The sequence below is a fragment of the Polypterus senegalus genome, chromosome 9 (genome assembly GCF_016835505.1).
Source record: "Polypterus senegalus isolate Bchr_013 chromosome 9, ASM1683550v1, whole genome shotgun sequence".
NCBI lineage: Eukaryota > Metazoa > Chordata > Cladistia > Polypteriformes > Polypteridae > Polypterus > Polypterus senegalus.
Genome location: NC_053162.1, coordinates 78,237,917 through 78,251,550, shown reverse-complemented (window position 1 = coordinate 78,251,550; position 13,634 = coordinate 78,237,917). Strand labels below are relative to the sequence as shown.

The 13,634-nt window shown below is 35.9% G+C and overlaps 1 protein-coding gene across 1 annotated transcript in view; it reads right to left on the bottom strand.

The window, feature by feature from the left end:
- The window catches only part of LOC120534874 (polyamine-modulated factor 1-binding protein 1), a 373,314-nt gene that overhangs the window by 151,571 nt on the left and 208,109 nt on the right, over positions 1-13,634 (bottom strand). Inside the window, exons 8-9 of the mRNA XM_039762390.1 lie at positions 9,969-10,052; positions 6,302-6,493 (exon numbers count right to left, since the gene is read on the bottom strand). Coding sequence (XP_039618324.1) covers positions 6,302-6,493; positions 9,969-10,052 — 276 coding nt within the window. The remainder of the gene's footprint in view (positions 1-6,301; positions 6,494-9,968; positions 10,053-13,634) is intronic.

Here is a 13,634-nt window from a genome sequence, read left to right as displayed (position 1 = left end):
ATTACACTGTGATCATTCAGTTAACCTGAAGAAAAAAGGTATATACTGTATCTATACTATAGGTCCTTAGCCAGGCATCTGTTTTCAAGGAATAAATTAGTGTGTGTGAAAATAATACAAAAAATTATGATACTGAATTTCTGAGTTATGTTAGAGCTACTAGCTAGATTACAAAAAGCAGATAATCTTGTGACCAATGCCTGTTAGGGAAGCAAACCTATGCTTTAGATGGGCATGCAAAGAAAAAAAAGCCAAAATGCACTACTATCAATCTTCACCAAAAGTGCTGGTGGATATGCTTGGCAAGGCAGGGAAGGAGCCACCCAAATTTGTAAATGGGAATATTTCCCCGAAGCTTTTCAGGGGGCTGGATCATTTAGAAAGCTTACCATATACCTATGGTGTCCTAATTTACTCTTTGGAGTCTCCTATCTTATTAGGATGTACAAGTCAAACTGGAGTGTATAAGTTGCAGACGTTCAATTCAGAGTATAGGTATGGTGATTTACTCACAGGGTGACCAGATTTTGAGAAATTTGTGTTATCAGAGAATTAAAGGGTCACACAGTATGGATCAAAATAAGCACAATCAGTAGTAGAAAAGACTTCTAATGATGCCTGAAATAAGCTTTAAGCACACATCTCAAAGATGGATTTCTTTATCTCCATTTGCTGATTTGAGCTTTGTGTAAAGGTGGATAATCATGAATTTAAATGATTCTTTAGAGGGTATTTATAACCAGAGAGGGATGGAGAAAACCTTCTCCATTGTTTCAGTCAACACAATCCCCAATAACAAAAATGCTTGCTGTTCTTTCATTCAACATATTATAACATAAAATAACATAACATGTTATTCAATATATTATAATATGCAATGTCATACCGGCAGACTCCAAAACTGTTTTAAGGTCTGAGCCATTAAGCTGTTAACTCTGATACAGTCCTACACTTAACCTGTAAACAATAGTCAAGTGTGGAAGCATGTGTATTACCAATTAGTTTTAATCACTTATTAAATGTTGCTGACTATCCATAAATTAGTTACTTTAATTTTCTAAATGTTATTTGTTCTGTCTGGTACAAGTTGAATGTTTATATCTGAAATTTATATATCCATTTTTATTATGTATTTATTACTTTGTATTTAATACAGTTAAATACTGATATATATTCAATGCATTTTATTGTTCATTCAATGCTTTCTTTAGTAATTTATGTCTGCTTTGTCTTTTTACCACGAACCGTGTTATTACAAGCATTTTGTATTTATACCCAACTACAACAAAGAATCAAAACCTTTGTAATAAAAATACTTCTATAATAAGCTGCTTTTTGTGTGTGCAATTATACAAATCATTATTTTAAAATCTGTTTAAAAATGCAAAAGTTATAATGAAAACAAAGTTATTTAAGATAAGCAGCAATCATTAGCAGAAGTATTCTTTTATTGTTTTTATTTTTTCAGTCCCAACACTTTAAAAGTAATGGTTGTGCTTAAAGAAAAAGAATGCACTTTCAGACAGGTAAACAGAACTTTATTTCTCCAAAGGGGGAAGCATTTTTATAGAAGCTCATGAAATAAATAAATAAATAGCACAGGTAAATACACAATGACCTTTGCATGTCCTGGCTCAGAACTCAGAATTCACAATCAGGCTGAGAAAAGGTATAGGTCTTGATAGTTGTGTGTGGAAACCTGCCTGCTACAGAGTACAACGATTTGTCACTTTACCATAAATCCTAACAATGGCCTTCCTTAAACATCATCAAAGCAATCAAATGTGGCACACAGTTGACAATGGCTAAAATTTGTAAAAGCGCGATTTGCTGTACTGAATTGCAATGTATGATATTCTATGAAATTTAATGACAGTCATGTGTATCATTTTAGCAGTACACAGTAAAAAGCAGCACTCTGGGTAAAAGAATGTATTTCCTATTTATTGATAAAACTAGCAAAATACCCGCGCTTCGCAGCGGAGAAGTAGTGTGTTAAAAAAGTTATGAAAAAGAAAACATTTTAAAAATAACGTAACATGATTGTCAATGTAATTGTTTTGTCACTGTTATGAGTGTTGCTGTCATATATAAATATACATATATACATATTACATATATACATATACATATATATATATACTAGCAGAATACCCGCGCTTCTCAGCGGAGAAGTAGTGTGTTAAAGAAGTTATGAAAAAGAAAAGGAAAAATTTTAAAAATAACGTAACATGATTGTTAATGTAATTGTTTTGTCATTGATATGAGTGTTGTTCTCATAGATATATATATATATATATATATATATATATATATATCTATATATATCTATCTCTCTCTCTCTCTCTCTATATCTATCTCTATATCTCTCTCTCTCTCTCTCTCTATATATATATATATATATATATCTCTGTATATATATAGCAAAATACTCGCGCTTGGCAGCGGAGAAGTAGTGTGTTAAAGAAGGAAAGAGAAACAAAAGGAAACATTTTGAAAATAACGTAACATGATTGTCAATGTAATTGTTTTGTCACTGTGATATATATATATATATATATATATATATATATATATATATATATATAGCAAAATACCCGCTTAGCAGCGATGTCGTGTGTTAAAGAAGTTATGAAAATGAAAAGGAAACATTTTAAAAATAATGTAACATGATTGTCAAAGTAATTGTTTTGTGTATTTGGCGGCAGCGCCACGAAGTTGTTTTCGGTAGCTGCATCAGAAAATGTACCATGACGCCTGACACGCCTCCTTTTACTGTTTTCTCATAGCTTGGATTGCTGCTGTCATAATGGGTTTGAGTCTACATATATATATATATATATATATATATACAGTGATCCCTCGCTATATCACGCTTTGACTTTTGCGGCTTCACTCTATCGCGATTTTTTTTCTCATACACGCTTACGTCACTACGCATGCGCTTTCTGAGAACTTTTATGTAAGCCCTACGATGGCTCCTAAACGTGCTTCTTTTTCTAAGCCTTCTGACAATTAAACTAAGCGCCGGAGGAAGCTGCTTACTATCCAGGAGAAGGTGAAACTCTTGGATATGATTAAAGATGGCAATACCCTACAAAAGCCTCCTCACGCATATGAAAAGACAGCGCCAGCAACTGCCTATCAAGATGTTCTTCAGCCGCACCCAGACACCCACTGCCTACTCCTAGTACTTCTTCACTGAAGACAACAACGCACCTGCTGAAGATACTGCACCACCTCTGAAGACTCTCCTACTGAGATCGTGCCTTCATAGGTTAGTGGTTGTGTGTAATTAAATGTACAGTACAATAATCTACTATATAAAAGCATTCGGGATTGTTTTTCCATCCCGTGAGTGCAAAGCGTAGCGGTATTTCGCTTATTATAGACTTACTACTTGCGGCTTGAGGTACGAAGCGACGCGATGTGAGCAGAGTTCTGGTGCTCTCATCGTTCCCTTGCTTTTGTGCGCGATGCGCTGGAAAAATAGACAAAATCATGTCTCTGGAAATAATTAATGTTGATGGAGTACAAATGCCTCACCGCGTAGTAAATATCAGGGGAGATGGTGCTTGCTTATTCTTATCTATAGCTTATTTAGTGCATGAAACTCCGTCTTTAGCGGTACAGATTCGGGCTGAGATTGTACGACTTTGGACAGGCACTTGAGGGGATAAAAAAAACGTTCGTGAGATGTTATGAATGGGCACTTTGATGTTCTCATTCCCTACACTTCCATGCCTGATGTACACATGGAGCGCACAAAAATTGAGGATAAAAGTCGGTCGCCTTAAAAGGCGAGTGCGCCTAGTAATATGATATTTGTAACATCTAATATATCTTATTGTCTCTTATTTTGTCTAATATATTGGGTAATATGAGTGTAATGGTGACTAAAGGGTGTTATTTCATGTCTACAGGGCTCTAATAATGTTAAAAAACGTATTTAGAAGGTCGTAAACAGGTTTTCTATACTCTAACTGCGAAAATATTCGATTTATAAATAAAGAATCCTACTTCGCAAAAACACGGTTGAGTCTGGAATGGATTAACTGTGGTAAACGAGGGTTCACTGTATATATATATATATATATATATATATATATATATACACATACATACATACATATATACATATATATATATATACACATACATATCTTCATATCAATATACATATATACATATCTACATATACACATATATATATATACATACCTATCTACATCATATATACACACACATACATACATACACACACACAAATTATATATATGTGTATGTGTGTATGTATGTATGTATGTATGTGTGTATATATATATATATATATATATATATATATATATATATAAAATGTAGATAGGTGTGTGTGTGTATATATATATATATATATATACACACGTATATATATGTGTATATATATGTATGTGTCTATATGTGTGTGTATAGCTTTGGTCACTGAGTGCAAGGGAAAAATAATAAAATATAATCTATAAGTTATTAAACAGTAAAACATTAACGTTTTAAGAAGTACAGGTACATTGAGACCTACTGGAGTGGTTGCGGGTAAACTACATTTTAAAGACTGTGTAACACAACAGGTAAGTAACTAACAGCAGCTAAAATGTATATGGATCATCTCTCGGTAGTAGTTCCCTTTTGAAAGGCGCTACGCGACGGCTGTGGTATAGAAATTATATTTTCTATGTGAACGTCCAAATTTCTGCCTGTGGTAATAATATTAGTTTGCCACTGTGTTGAAAAGGGATCCCGTGTTTGCAGTTGTCTGGGCTACAGCTCAGGGGAAGGAGTAAAAAATTAAAAGTGCTTACTTTCATTTAAGGCAAAAGCGCAGTCAGAGTCTCAAAGGCCGGCACAGCTACGTGCGCGCCGGTTAAACTACATTTTAAAGACGGTATAACACAACAGGTAAGTAGTACTAACAGCAGCTAAAATGTATATGGATCATCTCTCTGTAGTTGATCCCTTTTGAAAGACGCTACACGACGGCTGCAGTATAGAAATTACATTTTCTATGTGAAAGTCCACATTTCTGCCTGTGGTAATGTGCCTTACCGGCATTACCAGCAATTAAAGAAAATTATTTTTGTGTCCTCTGCAGTATTAAGAGAGAAAGGCTGTATTTTGGGATAAAAGGAAAAAAGGTGTAAAGAAAGGAAACTTGCCTTTTTATTTTACAAAGTGTAGAGAGACGTCTTCGCTGACGATATGATTGCCTTTTGGGGAGGTCTTGTGTAGACTGGAGAGATAGCCCTGCCATTAACCGGCCGGGATGGCACTGTCGCTCCTCCGCTCCTGTGCGTGTCTTCTGCGACCCGGCACTTAAACATTTTTCTCGCACTTTCGCTGAGTTTGTGCCAAGCACTAGTGTATCCCTGACCATCTCATCTTCTTTTGCACAAGCACAGCCCTTCACCCGAGAATCGTTTGCATAAGCACAGTCCTTCACCCGTGAATATTTAGTGGCAGTGTTTCTTTTGGATTGCCGCTGACGGACGGCCTTATATGGGCAGGCACTAAATTACAAACGCCAGCGGCAGCCTGTCTATGAACTTAATTTAAACTTTAGATTTACACTGTGCTTTGTTTCTGAAGTAGCAGCACTCATGAATATGATTGTACTGTATATGTCACTCGCTCTCTTCTTATTGTTTCGCTGCCTTCTCAATTATATAATGCATGTTTTCTTCAGCGCTTTTTGGAGCTCTTCCTGGTTTTCTACGTACTGCGTGATTACATGGGAGGCGTGATGATGTCACACGAAACTCCGTCCCCCACGGCTTTCGAGCTCAACTCCATTACAGTAAATGGAGAAAAACAGCTTCCAGTTATGACCATTACGCGTAGAATTTCGAAATGAAACCTGCCCAACTTTTGTAAGGAAGCTGTAAGGAATGAACCTGCCAAATCTCAGCCTTCCACCCACACGGGAAGTTGGAGAATTAGTGATGAGTCAGTCAGTCAGTGAGTGAGTGAGTGAGTCAGTGAGGGCTTTGCCTTTTATTAGTATAGATTATCTTGAACTTCGAGAAGCTGAAAAGCTCATGCTAAAAATATGCTGTGTATGTACTCCTGTGAGTACAGGAGTGTGAATCTTTTGCCCTATCAAATCTGAGGTCCCATATTTATTGATTATATCTACAAACCGTAGTTTACAAATACAGTAAGGCTAAAAGAAACGGGTTTGGCTTTATGAAAGGTGGGAAAAGAACTTGCTTACCAATGTTTCTTTGAGTAACAATGATTATCAGTCTGAAAACAAATAATATGTACATACCCTATGGCTAGCGTGCTGCACTCTGTCTTGCAGGGATTGCTTAACCTCCAGACATTGTTTGAGCTTGCCAGTGGTTTCTAACAGCTTCTTTTCCAATTCACCACATCTTTCTTCTGCTTCCTTCGTCAGTACTAGGCTCTTCTCATTGACATCTTCTTGTAGAGATGTAATTTTTGCCACCAGTCGTTCAATCTTTAAAAGAGACAATAACACACAGTTACTGTACATTTAATATTTAGTGTACATTCTTCTTATGTAATGTTAAAATGTATAATAAACTCTACTTCAGCCTTCAAAGTATAACATTACATTGTTATGACAGTAGCTGTCGTTTTTACACATCAACATAACGTTGAACTGTGTGGCTATATGCCACATTCCCTCCAGCTTACCAAACTACGTGTTAATACATGTGTCTAAACAAAAATGGGCTCTTATATCATTGTTTAGTCACCAAGTGTCTTACGTTTCAGTTTTTTTTAGTTAGGCCCATTATTTCTGTGTTTTTTTTGTTTTTATTTTGTTATATGCTTTAGCAACACTTCCAGTAATACATGTGCTTGTGTAACTAGTTCACAGAACCCATTACAAAATAGTTTGGGTGTATATTGAAACATCGATGAAAGGACATGGTTAAGCAGATGCCCAACATTTCTGGACTTCTCTAGCGCCTTCAACACCATCCAACCTCTGCTCCTTAGGGACAAGCTGACAGAGATGGGAGTAGATTCATACCTGGTGGCATGGATCATGGACTGTCTTACAGACAGACTTCAGCATGTGCATTTCGGGAACGGCAGGTCTGACATTGTGGTCAGCAGCACAGGAGCGCCGCAGGGGGCTATCTCCGGTTCTGTTCAGCCTATATACATTAGACTTCCAATACAACTCGGAGTCCTGCCACGTGCAAAAGTATGCTGACATAACTGCTATCGTGGGTTGCATCAGGATTGGGCAGGAGGAGGAGTATAGGAACCTAATCAAGGACTTTGTTAAATGGTGCAACTCAAACCACCTACAACTGAACACCAGAAAAACCAAGGAGCTGGTGGTAGATTTTAGGAGGCCCAGGCCCTTCATGGACCCCGTGATCATCAGAGGGGACTGTGTGCAGAGAGTGCAGACCTATAAATACCTGGGAATGCAGCTGGATGATAAATTGGACTGGACTGCCAATACTGATGCTCTGTGCAAGAGAGGACAAAGCCGACTATACTTCCTTAGAAGGCTAGCGTCCTTCAACATCTGCAATAAGATGCTGCAGATGTTCTATCAGATGGTTGTGGCGAGTGCCCTCTTCTACGCGGTGGTGTGCTGGGGAGGCAGCATAAAGAAGAGGGATGCCTCACACATGGAAAAATTGGTGAGGAAGGCAGGCTCTATTGTAGGCACGGAACTGGACAGTTTGACATCTGTGGCAGAGCGACGGGCGCTGAGCAGGCTCCTGTCAATCATGGAAAATCCACTGCATCCACTGAACAGTATCATCTCCAGAAAAAGGAGCAGCTTCAGCAACGGACTGCTGTCACTGTCCTGCTCCACTGACAGACTGAGAAGATCGTTCCTCCCCCACACTATGCGACTCTTCAATTCCACCCGGCGGGGTAAACGTTAACACTATACAAGATTATAGACTGTTATACCTGCCTTGCACTCTCCACCATGCATTTTTTAACTTGCACTGCTTTTTTATTGCACTTTAATTAATATTATTTTTTATCAGTATACTGCTGCTGGAGTATGTGAATTTCCCCTTGGAGATTAATAAAGTATGTATGTATGTATGTATGTATGTGTGTATATATGTATGTATGTATGTATGTATGTATGTATGTATGTATGTATGTATCTATCTATCTATCTATCTATCTATCTAGCTTATTTTAAAACAGCACTAAAAAATTAATGACAAATTCTGTAGAAGGTTCTAGATCGCTCCTCATTAATTAAATTCTTTTATTTTTTTTTTCTTTTAGATAACATGACATATCGATTTCCTATTGAGTTAGGGATGGTGGGTTAGGATTGCTACAGCAGACTTAGATAAGTTGATGAATTTATATTGTGTAGGATTCTGCAATAGTTTTACATTGCATAAATCATATTTCATCTTATGCAATTTCAACTAATTTTGTTAAAAGATTAGGTGTAGTTGTATCTGACAAATAAACAAATACTTTATTTTTCACTATGGGTCATTTCCAAAACATATTGTAGCTGAGATTCAAGAAGAAGGCATCATGTGAATGGTTGAATGTCATTCCTTTTCTGAGAATCTAATTCAAAAGTCCTTTTGCCATTGTTACTCTATAAATTGCCATATTAAAATAGGTTGAAAGAATCTAGAAATATAACCAACAATAGCATCATTACTTGCTAGTACAGATTCAAGCCTACATTTTATTAACAGTTTTAAGATGTTGGGACGGTTTCTTTCGATAAACTTTCTGACTACATTGAACAGTAGCTATTCAAAGGATGCAAACATGCTGCCTTTACAGTTGCCTTCAGATGCCTAATGGCTTCCATCATTTAAAAACAATGTGTATGTTAAAGAAGGTGGAAATATATATTCGTTGTACATTGAAGCAACAGAGATTATTACTTCAGCCTTATAGCATTTCCTACATTGGTTTCACATTTTGAACAAATAAAGTGCTAGCAGATCACTAACAAAATAGCGAAAGTTAGTAATGACTGTAATGTAGTAATGACATAATAAAGCACAGAAAGAGAAGCTTGAACACACAACTTCAAGTGCTTGGCAAGCATGCGATCTTAGATAAATAAGGAATTCAGCGCGCATTTCTTAGACATTGGGACAGTGAGGGCAGGAGGCTCTACTAGTGAGTAACATCTACAAATCTGGGTTCTTCTACCTCTTTATCTGTCTGTCACATTTGAGAGGTGTTTGGTCTCAAAATAAAGTGCTTCTTCATGAATAATGTAGCTCTGTGTGGCTCTCAGGTAGCAATGCTGGTTTGGACTTTTGTAAGGTAAACATTGAAGGCATCTTTGAACCCATCTCAGTGGTGGAATTGTTTGAGTAGATAGGATGTGTGTATTGTGATGCATGGGTTCACATGGTGAAGTTGGTTTTGGAGGATTTGTAATTTGGTGAGGATGATGGAACTGTTGTGGCAAATGTCTCACCTGACATGGAGAATTTTTAATACAGGAAATCTTCCACATTGAGTGAGGTATACTAACAACAGAAGTAAACCCAGGTGTTATTATCATATAGAAGAATTGTGATGCAAAAATATCCTTGCACAGTAGGTGATACATTTCTGGTTCAAATTTAAACTTTCTTAAAAATAATAATAAAAATATAATAATCAAGACATTAAGTTATTGGTTTTATTAATATATTATGAATGTCTTTCGCTTCTGTATCTTTAATCAACATTAAAAAATTCTGGTTTACCAACAAACTAAAGTGAGAGGAAAACGAGTTGCTCACTGTTATAAAAAAAGAAAAGAAAACAAACGGATAAATACATAAATAAAGTTTACGATTTTACACTCAACACCTTTCCAAAAATAAACGGTCTTATTACATTTATATTAAATAAAAGGAAGGATATCCAAATTATGACTTCAGCAAGAATATTATAAAAGTATGCATATTATGTAAAAAAACTGGAGGTATAGCTTGACTACATACCTCATTTGCTTGCTCCAACTTGCATGATCTGAGGGCCTCGTTTTCTCCTTCTGCACGAGCTAAGTGACTTCTTACTTCAGTCAACTATAAAAATTAAATATGAAAATTCTGCATATGACCAAAAAGAGCAAAATTATTACAAAACAATATATGCCAGTTTCTTCACTTATGGTTTCCCTGTTTGCCCTTTCACTTCTAGGCTGACCCAACCCCCTCACCCCCGCAAGCAAAGACGAAGCCACAATGAAAGCGTATAAAGCATTTGGTGCCTTCAAGCCTGTTCTCCTCCATTCCGAAAGATGACCTATTGGCACTAACAGTGAGAAATTACCTGGAACCGAGAAAATACAAGAGAGGTGCAAGAAGGTTGGATATGATGTCAAGCACTAACCCCTTTTTGTCCTGCCTCCTCTGCTGCTTATAAAAGTCCAACTCTGACAAGGGTACTAATTCCATACTGGAAATTTTGACTTTCTAGGTGTGCAAGTCTTTTACTAAATAAGGGATGATTGAGCCATTTGTTACTGAGCATCACTACTAAAATTACGATGATCTATTGTTAAGCAACAAAATCAGTATAGTCGAGAGGTCTTAACTGCCTTTACTGCCTCAGATACCTGTGATGGAAAGGCAGGATATCTCCATCTATGCTCACCAACTTCTACTGGTGCAGAGTGGAGCTTGTACTGGCATTCTGGTAAAGTGTTTGATCAGCTGGAGACCACAAAGCACTATAGAGAGTGGTAAAGGTGGCTCAGAATAGGACAAGCATATAGCCTACTGCTATTTAGAACACAGATGTTATGATATTGAGCATTATTTTTACACAAATATACATTTATTTAATTTAAGAAATATTTATACTGTTTTGACCTGTGTTGCTTTTATTTGCCTAATGTTAATTATTTTTGTCTTTGTGGCAATGATGTCTCCAAGTTGCCATTTTGGTTTTCTGTTTTGTTCAGAGATGACCCTATTTTGTGTGGTTTTTGCCATGAGTGCAGCCATCTTGTTTACCATTTCTATTATATAATGTCTTTTCTGTGCCCAGCACAGAAAAACTACTTTCTTGATCCTTACCTTTTTACTTTTCTAGTTTAGGGATAGGTGATAGCTAGATTTAGTTTTAAGACATTCTGCCTATTTTCTGACTGCTTATCATTTTGTGGTCAGGTTTTTACAATTTGTTTTGGTTGCTTCTCTGGTATTAGGGATAGGGTTAACCCCAGCCTGTCCTTTGACCAGAATGCTGCTTTTTCCTTTAGTCATAATTTCATCTCTTGGCCATTCATTTGCCTCTGATCATTACAGCTTTCATAACATATGTAGTACATTCTGCTTTAGAAATGTAAACAGTATCATTAAAGAATTTGACCACCCTACACCATCACTTTTCTCCTGCCTCCACTCATCACAAATAGTATAAGATCATTGGCAAGGACACCACGGAATTCAGTGGGAGCTTTTATTCTCTGCTCATAAGGCTAACATCTTCTCTTACTAACAACGGCAGAGTGTACCTGATGCGCCTTTCCCTCGCAAATAATGTGATGTATTCATTGTCAGCGCTTGTTAGCATATTACTGTCTGTCACCAGTTGGTAGGAGATATGCAAGTAAGAATATGACAATACTGTGCACTAAACAATAAACTTGAAACTGAGACTAAACTGAAAGATCTAAGGGTTTGGATAATTTCTCTCTGTACCTCATTTGCATAAACCTTGAATAAAACAGAATTACAAACAGATTAATCTGGTAGTTTCACAAACAAACAGGAGCAAGTTGTTAAGGATGAGACTAAACTGAAAGTTGATAAACAATGAAGGAAAGGCCTGGCACACTATGAGAGCATTGATTAATTTAATGCTCAACAAGATGAAAGTTAAGCTTCTAGCATCAGGACACCACTCTTTTAAATATGAAATAAAGTTAGTAAAATTGACATCACCTGACAATTGATTGTTGCCAAGCAATGAAAAAGAAAAATGCAATTACAGCAGAGCACAATGGTTTAAGCATGCTGGACTGATCATCACCACACCCACATCAACAAACACGTAAAAGCAATTCACCTGCAGCAATGTCTTAGAGCAAATAAAATACTAATCATCCATTTACAGGTCTACAATGGAAACACAAATACGGTGCTAGTGGTGCTGCCGTTACTTTCAGGTACAGTAGTCAGTTTATTAAGTTCATCAAATTGTGTATTTTTATTTTAAAATAGCTTTCTTTACACATATATTTTGATATTTAAGTGTAATATACTGATATAATGCAAACTAAAAACTTATATTTTACAAAATATGTGTATATTAACCATACGATAAAACTAGGGGTCTATGGAAACATATCTCTTTTCTCAGCATTTTATAGAGTTAAGTACTAAAAATACTTTTACTTTTGAGCAAAACTTGCAGAATCATTTTCTACTAGATGAACTGCACATACACAAAGATAAAGTGTACACGCATGCAGAAACCCGATGTGTGAAACGTAATGACTCAATGGAGTACTTTTGGCTTCCTTCTAGGGCTTCAAATGAAAACACTTGCACTATATGATTAAAAAGACAATCTGACAGGTTAAAGCCCTGCTAGTCATAAAACAGTAACAAGAAACGTCCCTTGCCATGTTTTTTTTTGCTTTGCTCACACTTCAATACAGCAAACAGCTAGCACTTTTAGGAAGTACAGAAAATGGCAGTCTTTTATTTCTTTTAGAAAAAATTGCATTCTTCACATTTCAGTCAGATTGTTTAAGTGTATTAGGTCAGCCATCATCACCAGAGAACTGTACAATGGAGTTTAACAATCTGAATTATGCTGAAAAAGTGAGCTACTTTACATCTTGCTTCATCTATCCATTTTATAATTAGAAGAGAAGACACTCCAGAAAAACGAATTAACATTCTGAATTTTATATCTTAATTAATTTTTAAATAAATCAATACAAAATTAACATTAAAATATATTCATGTCAAATGAATGCATATATGCATGTATAATTTAGGTTAATTGAATGCAAGTATAATTATATTACTGATTTCTTTCATCTTGCAATGTCAAAAACAAAAATATTTCCTCAGTATACAAATAAATAGCAATGCTATATGCTATAGCATAAACATGATAACACCTCTCTTTACAATGGCTTTCTGATAATCAGAATTACATCCTTGGAAAAACTGCACACATTCTGAAAATACTAACATTTCCTGATTGATTTATTAATGTATATCATATTATACTTATTAAACAAATCAGTGTCTCACCTTTAACACAGTACTAGTCAGACATACAAAGGATTTATATCCTTAGCATTTAGGCACAAATAAGGTGATGTGAAAAATTCTGTAGATGAACATCTAAAAATGGTACTTAATATTGTAATGCACTCCGACTCAGAAAACACACTTATTTTTACAGTAAAAACATTGGCCAATAAAACAAAATGGAGATATTCAGTAATTGAATCATAAGCAACACACACTTATCTAAAGAGAAATAGCTGCAATATTTTTTCAGACAGTTTAAAGGTGCCTTGAAAATATTCTTTCCTTTCTCCTTCTCCATATTTTCATTCTTCTATTACCTCCTTAAAGGAGAGTCTTTTCAAAATGAATAAACACCCTTGTAATGCTCTATAGTGTAGTCACCAAAAG